Here is a 13377-nt window from a genome sequence, read left to right on the forward strand (position 1 = left end):
ACACACACACACACACACACACACACGGTTGTGTTATGATCACTCAATCTTTTTTTGGTCAGGTTTAAGATTTTTTTTAACTATAGTATTCCGCCCTCCATTGCGAAGATTGTGTTCTAAGGTAGGTAAAGTCTTTAAAAATATTTTTTAAATAATACAAACACATTTAAACACTTATATTGAAAGCCAGCAAGCACAATTGACAAGTAAAAAAATAGTGTAATAATGTAATGGTGCATCAGTGTTTGTAGGTTTTTATGGTCCAAACAAACAAACTTATCATCTCACAATATACAGTACATCAATAATCATGCCCAAAGTTGTACATTACAAAAATGAACCTAAAGCCACCATTTCCAATAGGCATAAATAGCAGGATGCTATCAATAATTTTCACCAAAAACTAGGGTGTGCTGAAATACAGTATACTTCCAGTTTTGTTAATCTTTCAAATGTACACCTGTGATGGAGGGAAGTTTACTGTATTTGCATTTCAAATGGTTACAGTTCAGTTTTGATTTTCATTTTTATATCAATTATTTAATCAAATTAATTACTTATTCTGGTTAATTTATCCCTTGCATTTTTAAGTGGTCAATCTACAAACGCCTCTGCTTGTGCGTAATGCAATCATTTGAAAAATGGCTTGCTTTTGGATTTGTAACATTTTTGACACATAACCTTCTGAATATGCAATCAGCTGCCGACTTGTGCAGTGACGTCACCAGAGAGTGAGGGATTCTGGTGAAAGAGAGTAAGGAGAGGATGAGGGCAGAAGCTCCACGGTGGTGAAACGCCGTGTGTGTGTGTGTGTGTGAGTGAATGGAATGTGTGTGCGTGTCTGTCAAGTGTTTGTTACTGTGTGTACGTGAACGTGTGCTTGCGTGTAGTCCATAGGCGCGTTTTGTGGAACCTGAACAACATTCAGTGAGCTGACAGGGTTGAATTTGGGCCACGGAGCACGCGCGATACGAGTTGGGGACTGAAAAACGCTTTGCTTACTAATTGTCCACGGGAGACACTTTTCCACTCAATGCGGGGACGGACGCTTCTCTCAGTCGATGACAATCGGCTCAAACAACAGCCCGCTGCTTTTTGTGAGTGTAACTTTTGATTATAATTAATAGATAGGTCGCATTGTGGCGCATATGTTTGAAATACAGTTGCAGCGTTCTGGTTTGACAGTTAATGCCTTTCTGTAATGTCTCATAGTGATGTACAGTATATGACTCGCTTGTCACACGATTGTACCATACCTGCGTTGTTTTATGAGCACATTCGAATGTGAAATTTGTCCGCGGGTTTTAAGGCACCCTTTGCGCGGATGCTGGCTGTGATCAAGCGCTTGCTCACACGTGCGCTCACGCCACAACGAGCCCACTATTCAGCGCTTGTAGACGCGTGGGTGTTGCTCGATCTTCTACACGGTGACGTGCTTTCCATACGTGGACGTACGTGTCGGTATCTCCCCCATCAGTGTACACTGCCGATAGCCGGCGGTTGACGTCAACGTGAGTGAAGCAGTGAGGATCAAGTTGTTAGTGGCTCAATGAGGCTATTAACAGATTACAATGTGGCTCTAATAGACTGCAAAATGTCTGAGGTGGCAGTTGTTGCACTTTGAAATAAAGAGTGCTGTGACTGACCTGAACTGAAGAAAAAACCACTGTGCCTTAATTAATTCACTGGTGAACACAAATGGTATTCTCTACCTGACTGACTCACTAGTCCTTTTATTTATAATAGGGATGTCAAAATTAGTGCATTAAGTTTGATTTAATTTAAAGTTTCTTTAACATCACTATTTTTTTTAGCGAGCGATTAATGACTGCCCCTTAGTTGGAAAGCCTGTACTGGGGGAATTCCAGTTGCAATGCAGCCATGTCAAAATTTTGCAGTAATAAATCTATTAATAGTGCATATATTTGTGGTGACTGGGGTCAAGTTGTATTTTACAATTTTAAAAATGTGCAGAATTTCACAAGTTACTTCATGTTGATGATTAGATAGCTCTTAATAGGAAAAGATAAATGCACTGAGCTGTCACGGTCTTAAAAGGCAAAAAAATGGCAGAAAAATACAAATCAATACCACTAATTTTTTATAGTACATCTTTTTATTTTTAACTCCATTTTATGAAATATTATGAAATTATTGTATCAATGACTAAAATATGCAGCCATATTAGTATTAGTTTAACACATTTTTCCACTTTTATGTTAACAAGAGTATGAAAACTATAACTAAACTAAATATTTTATTGTACATTTTATTGTAGATTTAGAACAGATATAAAATTTGTGATTAATCGTAAGTTAACTATCGAAGTCATGTGATCAATAACAATAAGAAAATGTATATCGCCTGACACCCCTAAATTAATAACTATGCTGTAGCTATAATTACATACATTAAAACAGATGTGTGACCACTTACTACACATGCCTGAAATTGATAATTAAAGTCTACAGATTATTCATAGAAAAATGAATGAAAACTCCAGCACAGTTTAGGGGGGACCTCTACTCCAGTTTTGCAGGCAATATTTTGTGTGTAATGTTAAGATTAATCACTAAAAATAACAGTGGAAAGGCTGGAAACATACCCGCCTTAAAATCCCCAGAAAAAGCTGTACTGTTTGGAAACGTAATACACATGAGGTCCACTATTTGGTACACTTTCACAATCTAACAATACACACTGGCTCTATTTAAAAAAAAATCCTGTTTTACCAATACAGTAAAATTCTAAGCTCACTTTTGTAGGCCACCGTCATATTTTTTAGTTAAAGCATATGCTTGTTATTGTGGTTGCTATTTACACCAGTTCAGAACCACACAAAGAATGTAAGGTGTTAATGTTAATGTTAAAAAGGGCAAAAGGTTATCATATTTCAAGAATAAAGTTGTAGTTTTTATGAGTATTTTCCAATTTTACAATTAAAGTGAAAAGTCATACTTTTACCAAAATATGGTAATAATTTTACAATAACTTAATTTACAGGAAAAAGTCCTAATTGACAAGACAAAAAAAGTCATGATTTTCCAAGAAAGTAAGGGTGACAAATGTAATTTTAGGGGAAACGTTGTTAACAGGCGGCACGGTGGCTGACTGGTTAGCACGTCCGCCTCCCAGTGCAGAGGACGTCAGATCGAGTCCGAGCTTCGGCCTTCCTGGGTGGAGTTTGCATGCTCTCCCCGTGCTTGCGTGGGTTTCGTCTGGATACTCCGGTTTCCTCCCACATTCCAAAGACATGCATGGCAGGTTAATTGAACACTCCAAATTGTCCATAGGTATCATTGTGAGTATGGTTGCTCGTCTCTGTGTACCCCGCGATTGGCTGGCAACCAGTTCAGGATGTACCTCGCCTACTGCCCAAAGCCAGCTGGGATAGGCTCCAGCGCCCCCCTTGTGAGGACAAGCGGTTATGAAAATGGATGGATGGATAGATGGACATTGTTAACAATTACAAATAATAATAATTAATATCTATGTCAATAAGTTGGATAAATGCAGGCTGCACATGATCTTAAGAACAACTAGAGAATACAATTTCTGGAGAAATTGTGTGGGAAGGCTGTGAGGCTGAATGAAAAACTGTGGAATGAAATGATGTTGAAGGACATTGAATGACATGCAATGATACACAATGACCTGAAAATAGCTGAACATGTTGAAGCAGGAATGGTTTGAATCCATCGGGAAATATAGAAGTAAAGTAGCAAGTAAAAAAAAAATCAAGAAAACAAGGAAGGAATGGAGTAAGGAGCGAGGAATTGAGGAAGCAATGGAGTAAGGGGCATATAATCGAGTAAATGTCCATTTGAAGTGATACGTTAATAATTTCACATCACATTTCTCCTATTTTTTGTAAAAAACAAAAACAAAACACTACACTGTGAGCTGTTTAATATTTTGTCCATGTAGCTAAATAAAATGTCCAAATATCGAGGATGTGAAAACAATTATTATTATTTTGGATAGAAATAGATTGTGCAGGTATATCTGACATGGAGTAACTGTAAGAGATACTCATGTCTAATAATTGTTATGTGACACACAAACTGCCGTATAGTAAAAAACAAAAAACAAAAATTTTGATGCTACAAGGGTTATGGTTACAAGTTAACTTTACTGACGCTCGTTATTAAAGCAACACAAAGGAACTTTCAGTTTACGTTGATTATGGCGGCGCCATATGGACAAAAGTGGTAATGTTATGCCTGAAGGAAGACCACATTTCCTATGAGGATACGCACATTGCGTCGTTTTTGAGCTGACGCCAGGGAGCGAAAGCCGGGCCGATGGTCATCCTTGACTGTCCATTTATCTGGGTAGCTCCCCTTTTTCTTTTTTGTCTCCTCAGACAAAACTTTTCAGTTGTTTTGCAGCTTCTGCCAGGAAAGCAGTAATCGTACATTGACATTCAAATTGACTTCAGTCATTGTAACAAATGGGGAAAGGGGGAAGTGACATATGCCATAAAGCAGTTATCACATTTGTATTTTTTTGTGTGGCAGTGTTCCTACTATCCTTCTCAAAGTTGTTTAGTGCCAGTAAAAATTATACAGACCCCCTCAGACCATGGCAAAGGTACCATTCAACTAGTTTTAAGTGGATGTTTCATCAGAAGAGTTATGATAATATTTTATTAAGGTTGAAAAGTTCCTTAGTGCTACTTCCGGGAAACGAAAACCTGACAAATTAAATATCCAAATCAAATTCAGTTGTGTTTTTTAATTTTCTATGTCTGAGTGTAAAAAAAAAAGAGAAATCAGCTTTTTCATTTTATTTTGTATTATATTAAAAACAAACAACTCAATAATCACTTATGTTTTTTTTAATTATTTTTTAAATTTTATTTTAGGCTTTGATTACCAGTTGAAAATAGAACAAACACATGCTAACCAGAGTGAGTTGGTGGTGCTGGTAGTTCTTATCTTTTTCTTTTTTTTTCCATTTTAAAGTTGCAATTTCAAATTAGAATCTGGGTAACCCAATCAGCATTTTAAAATATGCAAATTCCACTGTGGCGAATGACATTTGATTTGTTGTTGTTTGATCTCCAAAGTGTCCTGGGTCATCCCCAGGGTCTCCCGCTGGTGGGACATGCCTGGAACACCACTCCAGGGAGGCATCCGAACCAGATGCCCGAGCCACCTCAACTGATTCCTCTCAACGCGGAGGAGAAGCGGCTCGACACTGAGTCCCTCCCGGATGACCGAGCTTCTCATCCTATCTCTAAGGGAGAGTCTGGACACCCTGCAGAGGAAACTCATTTCAGGATCTTGTTCTTTCGGTCACGACCCACAGCTCTTGACCATAGGTGAGGGTAGTAACGTAGATCGACCGGTAAATGGATAGCATTGTCTTTCAACTCAGCTCCTTCTTCAACACAACGGACCGATACAGAGTCCGCATCACTGCAGACGCTGCACCGATTAGCCTGTCGATCTCCTGCTCTCACCCGTGAACAAGACCCCAAGATACTTGAACTCCTCCACTTGGGGCAGGATCTCATCCCCGACCTGGAGAGGGCACTCCACACTTTTCCGACTGAGGACCATGGTCTCGGATTTGGAGGTGCTGATTTTCATCCCAACCGCTTCACACTCGGCTGCGAACCGCTCCAGCAAGAGTTGAAGATCACGACTTGAATAAGCCAATAACACCGTATTATCCGCAAATATTCTGTCCATAAAAGTTATGAACAGAATCGGTGACAAAGGGCAACCTTGGTGAAGTCCAACCCTCATTGGAAACAAATTCCACTACTGTCGGCAGTGCGAAACAAACTCTGACATCGGTCGTACAGGGACCGAACAGCCCGTATCAGGGGGCTCGGTACCCCGTACTCCCGAAGCACCTCCCACAGGACTCCCCAAGGGAGACGGTCAAACGCCTTCTCCAAGTCCACAAAGCACCTGTGAACTGGTTGGGCGAACTTCCATGCACCCTCGAGGATCCTGCTGAGGGTGTAGAGTTGGTCCACTGTTCCCTTTGGCCCCTCCCACAGGTGGTGAGCCCATGTGAAGGGGGACCCACGTTGCCTTTTCAGGCTGTGCCCAGCCGGGACCCATGTGTATAGGCCCGGCCAACAGACGCTCGACTTCAAGCCCCGCTTCGAGGCCTGGCTTCAGAGGGGGACCCCCATGGTCTGCGTCCGGGCAAGAGAAACCGCAATCCAAAATTGGGGTGTTTTGGAGCTATACTTTGTCTGTTCCCTCACCTAGGACCTGTTTGTCATTGGTGACCATACCAGGTTGGTAAAGCCCCTGACAACATAGCTCCTAGGCTCATTGAGACACACAAACCCCTCCACCCCGATAAGGTGGTGACTCACGGTGGTATCGAATCGATATTCCTTTTCATAGCCCAATATCGATTCATAAAACCATGAATGAATACTTTAATACACCCCTCAACATAAATCAATGTGCCTTCTCGCGTTATGGTGAAATTTATTTTACAAAAAATTAAACCATGCAAATATGCCTGAGGCAGGACGTACTCCGTTTGAAAACTCGTTGTTCGAGCATTGTTCAAATGTGCCCATTTGTTCTTCAGAGTACCCCAAGAGGAAGCCCAGTGTTTTTGCCACTTAATATACATAGGGCTGTGGTTGTAATCGAGTTCATATATTAGATGAGTACGATGAGCCGTGACTGTTCTTTTCTGACTGCTTCAATCAGCTTTTATCGTCCCTTTATAGTAGAGTTTGCGGACCCTGCACACTCCACAGTTTCTTTGGGAAAAGGAGGGGTGGAGTGGTGGAAGGTGACGTCATGCGCGTCATCGCAGAGTAGCGGACATGTGGCATTGTGCTAGCATTAGCCTGTGTTGTTAGCTAGCGTACGACACTGCACGCATGAGCTGCTAACTTTCAACAGTTGTAATACTGCAGTTACGCTTTGGGCCAGAGGTCGCAGTTGCGAGTAAAAAAGTGGCAAACTGCACAAAGATCCTTTAGTGTAACTGCATTGGATTCAATTTTAAATGTAAATATTCATTGTTTTTTCATACTAATGCAAAAAGTAGGAGCAAGAAGTTTCTACTATTTACAACATTGTTACTTCTGAAAATGTCTTCCATATAAAATTAAAATTGGTACTGCATGAAATCTTTAACTGAATTGAAAATCAATATGAATCGAATCAATTTTGTAAATCTGAATCGATACCCAGCCCTAAGAGAGAGATACTTTATTCCACCCATGTGGGAAATTATTCTGTCAATTTTCTGGGGAAAAAAACTGAAAAAATAACTAACTAGTCCAATTTGCTATAGGAGTGAAGGTACAACTACTATTTTATTTACAATTGTGACTTCCAAAATGATCATTATAAGTTGACAACTTTTACAAAGTAAGTGCTACTTAAGTGACCACCAAATGGTGTAGTAATGACTTTTTGAAAATCAATATGAATCGAATCAATTTTGTAAATCTGAATCGATACCCAGCCCTAAGAGAGAGATACTTTATTCCACCCATGTGGGAAATTATTCTGTCAATTTTCTGGGGAAAAAAACTGAAAAAATAACTAACTAGTCCAATTTGCTATAGGAGTGAAGGTACAACTACTATTTTATTTACAATTGTGACTTCCAAAATGATCATTATAAGTTGACAACTTTTACAAAGTAAGTGCTACTTAAGTGACCACCAAATGGTGTAGTAATGACTTTTGTCTCATCCTTAACTGTATGATGATTGTTGCGTGCCTATTACGTAGAAGACCAAATGGCTATTGGATACTACTATTCCTCATGTTGCCAAGTCGTTTTAATGGAAGCAGTCCAGGCTGCTGAAAAGGCTGATTCGCAACGTTATGATGTTCTAATGCTCATGATGTTTGGCTGTTTTTCCCCATTTCACTTGGTTGATGAGCATGATTTTCATGTTGGATGTTCACAGTGTTTAGGTTGATCAGTGAGAGACGCCATGGAGCAATTGTTCATTTAGGACCATAATAAAAATAATAATATTGTTGCCACATAACACCCCTTTGCTCCCTCAAGTTTGCACGCTTAGAAGCAGCCCAGGGAGAGAACAGGGCAATGTGAGACCCTCCATCCCTTATCTAGCCAAAAGAACAAATTTGTGGTCATGTGACCACAACGTGATTTGGCGGATGTGCTAAAAGTATTTTGGGGCCACATGTAAGATCTCGTTTATGGCCACCAAAATCATCTGCTAATTTACCATTTCAAATGTGTTTAGCAGAATGATGGAAAGAATTAAGCGACTAGGGCTGGCTGTTATGAACTTAAAGCGATACTTGACTTGATTATTGAGTCATTTTCAGCAGTAAAACGTTTTTGTTGTTGTCCAGAATTAATTTGATACTTAATTATTTTTCATGTAAAATACCTTTAAAAACACATTTTTGCACAAGCTGTCGACTGAAGATTAGGGATAGACCGATCATCGGCCGGGCCGATTATCAGCGCCGATATTCGGCCTTTTGACAAATATCGGTATCTGCCTTTTAAAAAAAAAAATTGACGGCCAATAAAAGATCTGATCTGTTAACCTCAGGGAGCTAAATTTTCAGTTAACATTATAAGAGATGCTGCTGACAAAATATCTTATTGTTGTTGAAAATGGCTCAATGAGTCAAGTATTCCTTTAAAACCAGATATGTGATTTTTAAACAAAAATCGGAAGAAAAAAAAATCCTCACGCCCCCCCCAGAAAGCATTTATTAACTGTGTTTAATGTACCAAAATTCTACAGGAATAATGTCTAAATAGTAATTAATAAAATATATTTTTTTAAACTATTGCTTTTATTTGCACTTGTTTTTACTAAGAGCAAAGCGTACCTGCTTCAAAATTTATTTTTTAAAATATTATTTGCAGTACCTAACAGGTGATTGTATGACCCTGCTAATTGTGTAGAGCTGGTCCACTGCTCCATGGCCAGGACGAAAACCGCTAACATTGCTCGGCAAGCTGAATTCTCGCAGTATTTGTGAGTTCACAAACTCACGAGAATCCATCTTGTACTGAGCACGCTGACTGTAACCGATCCGAACCACTGGTGGTTGTGACTAATCGAATTCATGGACGCGTTAGGGTTCGAAGGCATGGGATGAGAACCCGAGTGCAGACACGGGAGGCAAACAGAGTCACTTGCGAGTCTTGCATCATGGAGAGGTACGAATGCTGACTCGATTAAGGGCATGGGTATTTGTTTTTTATTGTCATGTTATTCAGCCCTTGATAGTCTATACAAGGTCTTAAGGACTTATCTTGTTTACTCACAAAGAAAAAACCTGCACCAACAGGGGAGGAGGACGGGCGGATGATATCTGCAGCCAGGGATTCGGTGATGTACTTCTCCATAGCTTCTCTCTATGGTCGTGAGATGTTGTAGAGGCGTCATTTTGGGAGAGTGCCTCCTGGCAGAAGCTCAATAGCACAGTCATAAGTGAGGGGGTAGGGCCATGGCACGATCCCTAGAGTAGACTTGTCCAAGGTCATGATAGCATTCAGGTACAGAGGTGAGGTCTGGAATGTCCGGTTCCTTGACACAGCGGGCTGGCGCTTTGGCTGACTGCCAACAATTGCTATGACAAAAAACACTCCATGCAGTAAGCTTTGGCACCGTCCAGTCAATATCGGGGTTGTGGATTTTTAGCCAGGGTAATCCAAGTACCAAGGGCGACTGAGGGCAATTAAAAACATATAGGCAAATGACTTCACGGTGGTTGCCTGAGAGCTGGAGGGAGACTGGCATTGTCTGCTGTTATACTCACGACAGTAACTGACCATTAAGGGCTGTGGTCTTGAAAGGCGTAGCCAATAGGCGAGTCTCTATTCCCATTTGCTTGAATAGGCTGTGATTGACGAAATTCTCATCAGCCCCGCAGTCGGTTAGCGCAGACAGCGCCCTGGACTGGTTGTTGTGGAACAGCGTAGCAGCGAGTTGGAGTCGGCGTGAGGAGGGGCTATGCGTTTGGCTCACCAATACCTTCCCTGTTATTGGTGAGCCTGCCCTTTTGCTGGCTTGACGGGACATGCACGGATAAAGTGACCGCCTTGCCCACAATACAGGCATAGGCGATTACTATAGCTCTGCGTCTTCTCCTCAAATGAAAGCTTGTCGCGTCCTAATTGCATGGGTTCTGTAGCGTCAGAGGTGGGCGAGACTTGAGTCGGGAGCTGAATTGGCTGACTGGGTTGTGCGCGCGGAGGAGAGTTTGGCCTAGCGGGCGGGGCTGATCGTCGCTGTCTCTGACGCTCTCCAAGACGACAATCAATCTTTATGGCTAAGTAGACAAGTTGGTCAAGATTTGATGGTTTGTCTTGCGCTTCAATGTTGAAACCACTCTCGGCGGCAAGGATTCGGAATTCAACTGAGAATTCCGCCACGCTACAGGGGGCTTGACGGAGCGACATCAGTCTTTTGGTTGCCTCTTTTCTGCGTACTGGGTGATCTAATATTTTGCACATTTCCTCAGTGAAGTTGGAATAATTTGAACACACTGCGGATTGACGCTCCCACTCATCTGACGTCCAAGCTAGCGCAGCTCCCCGAAGACAGCCGATCAGGTAAGCTATTTTAGCTCTGTCCGAACTATAAGTGTGTGCTTGCTGCTCGAAAACCAGCGAACATTGCATCAGAAAAGCCCGGCAAGACCCCAGGTATCCATTGTAGGGAGTGGGAGTAGGCACATAGGGCTCTCTAATGACTTGCTACGGTGAGGCGGATGCAGGTGCGTGCATCAGTGAGGAGGTGTGCTGTCTGGCTACTTGCAGTGCTGCTAGCTGGCTCTGAATGGAGGTGAGTGATTCAGAGAACTATTTTACCTTGCCAAGGAGGAGGTGAAGGGCTTGGTCGTGCTGTTCCAATAGAACTCCTTGTGCGTTCTGAGTGTGGCGAACGGGGTCCGTATCTGCGGGGTCTATTTTTGGTCAGATCAAAACTGTTAGGGTTCGAAGGCGTGGGATGAGAACCCGAGTGCAGACACGGGAGGCAAACAGTCACTTACGAGTCTTTTAATTAGTGGACTGATGTGAGCGGGAGAACCAAAGCGGGGGCCGAGTCCAGGTAGGGAGCAGGCGATCCACAGGCGAGTTAGCTTCAGCGGGCTGGCAAAGGTACGGCTTCGGTAGGTACAGGAAATCTAGACAAAGAGTGCTGATTAGAATAAAGTTCTACTCAAAGGCAGGCAATGAGCTGGATGCAATATACTGTGTGATAGTTAGAGGTGATCTGGCTCTGAAGTGAAGTCCAAGGCTGGCTTTTGTAGGCTGCTGATTGTGATTACGTGCACCTGGCTCCTGCTCCAGCTGTGCCTCTTCCACCTCGCCCAGCAGTGTGATTCTCTCACGCACACATACACACAAACAGGGAACAAATGGGCAGGGCTCATGGGGAGGAAGCGGGGGCCCTGACAGGACACTGCAATTAACTATCTGTATGTATCTATCAGGATGTATATATATATATATATATACACTGTATATGTATGTTACACCATGTGCACTCAGATTGCAGTTCCCAGCCCCCAAAGCGAAACTTAGATCGTATCTTGATCAATTTTTTTCCTACCATTACATCTTCGTGATATTTCTTATCATTTATTTTCTAGTTCTACATCCACAGCATAAGCACTTTAAAAATGTTTCTGTCTGTCACTTCAGCACGTAATTCTGTTGTAAAGTTTTCTCTCTTTGAAACGAGCAACAGTGGCAATTTTTCAGGTTCATTGTCCACCAGAGTCGAAGTCAGGTTGCCATACAATGCTGACAGTTTCCCCCACTATAATTTGTCTTTTATTTTTGTAAAGTCAACATATTTAGGAGACACTGGGAAGCTAATAAACTCGGAAAAGAGGTACTATAACAGGTATTTAATTATCTGCGTGCATGCAATCTGAATAATGATGAAGTGTAATTATTATTTAGATTCTTGATGTTGAAGAGTCAAAATATAATTTTCATTTGCAAACCCGCAATAATTGTAAGCAATCTTACACTGTAGATTGTATAAATTAATATATATATTTTTTTAAAGGACTGTTAATGTTATATTAGCATTAACCTTCATCATCGAGGCCAGAAACAATGAGAACAAACGACTTCCTCGCTGCCTCTAAATAATCACAGCAAACATTATTAACCTTTAAATATGCTGTTATGTACAGTAAGGTGAAAAACTGCTGGTGAACATTTTGTCAGACTATTCCTTAAATGGTTATTATCAGTTGCCAGGGGAGCATAGATTTTACTCACTAGCTGTGCTCAACAACATGTATTTGTAATCTAGCAGGTGAGTAGATACAAATAGCTCAAGTAAACATTTCATAGCATCCATATAACTTTGATGGAAGGTCTTTTTTTTCCCTTGATGAGACTTCTTCGATTTCAGATGGGCCACAGCTACATGATATAATCTTTAATATAATTTAATCTCAGTATTTATTGTTAAATAATCCCACTTGGTATGTTATAAACATGTCACCTAGTTATTTACTACTAAATTCTGTACAATGTTTGCAAGTGAAGTTAAATCAGTGAATAGATAATATACAAAAAGAACGATTTAATTTGTTGGAAATGTTTAATGGAAAATATGCCTTTTTGGCCAGACGCAATTTGCTGATTTGTCATTTTTGTCTCATTAAAAATCTATCTATGATTAGGATTTTTTAAAAGTCTATACCTATTTTGAATCCACAAAACCATAAGCTATAGAGCAGGGGTGGCCAAGTTCGGTCCTCAAAAGCCCCTATCCAGCCTGTTTTCCATGTTTCTCTCCACTAACACATCTGATTCATGATCAGGATCATTATCAGGCTTCTGCAAAGCTTGCTGATTATCTGATCCTTAGATTCAGCTGCGCTGAAGGAGGGAGACATGGAAAACAGGCTGGATAGGGGCTCTCGAGGACCGAGCTTGGCCACCACTGATATAGAGTATATAAGACACAAGACCACAGTCTCTGACCAATAAATGTTCAGGAAATCAAAATAAAATACAAAATGTGATACTTTTAGTGCATTGTGATAAGGACAACATTTTATATCCCCATGCGTTTGTGCTCCCAATTTGCCACATCGCCAATGGCGGGTTGAAACAAGGTGGCAAAGTGAAAAAGAAAATTTGCGGAAACTTGTGTCAAAAGTCTGTCCGTATGTGTGTGTATACACTTAACACATTCACTCCCAGACATTTTCACTGAAGCAACCCTCTTCGCTCCCGGCTGTTTTACTGGATTTTGACTGATTTTGCCAGGCCCACAGAATATTGTTTTCTATGACTATAAAAATATGGAACCTACCAAAAGAAAGTTTAGATCTTCTTTCATCAGGAAAAATGTATATTTCTATTTGTTTCCATTTTGCAGCAATTAGCATCAGAATATAG

At 41.0% G+C, this 13377-nt stretch overlaps 1 protein-coding gene and 1 long non-coding RNA gene across 5 annotated transcripts in view; one reads left to right on the forward strand and one right to left on the reverse strand.

Annotated features, from left to right (window-relative positions):
* Window positions 1-764: 764 nt before the first annotated feature.
* Window positions 765-13377, forward strand: part of gabbr1b (gamma-aminobutyric acid (GABA) B receptor, 1b) — a 305030-nt gene continuing 292417 nt past the window's right edge. The window contains exons 1-2 of one of the 4 annotated variants that reach the window (XM_077548507.1): window positions 765-1097; window positions 5072-6262. In XM_077548507.1, the coding sequence (XP_077404633.1) occupies window positions 6079-6262 (184 nt within the window). In that variant the 5' untranslated portion in view covers window positions 765-1097; window positions 5072-6078. Of the gene's footprint in view, window positions 1098-5071; window positions 6263-13377 lie in introns of those variants that run through there. The other 3 variants (XM_077548508.1, XM_077548509.1, XM_077548510.1) reach the window with 3 other exon arrangements.
* Window positions 9178-11210, reverse strand: LOC144037218 (uncharacterized). Its single transcript, XR_013288859.1, has 2 exons — window positions 10998-11210; window positions 9178-10910 (listed from the first exon to the last, which is right to left on the reverse strand). It is a non-coding gene; the product is annotated as an uncharacterized LOC144037218 (long non-coding RNA).

Source organism: Vanacampus margaritifer, chromosome 17 (assembly GCF_051991255.1).
Source record: "Vanacampus margaritifer isolate UIUO_Vmar chromosome 17, RoL_Vmar_1.0, whole genome shotgun sequence".
NCBI lineage: Eukaryota > Metazoa > Chordata > Actinopteri > Syngnathiformes > Syngnathidae > Vanacampus > Vanacampus margaritifer.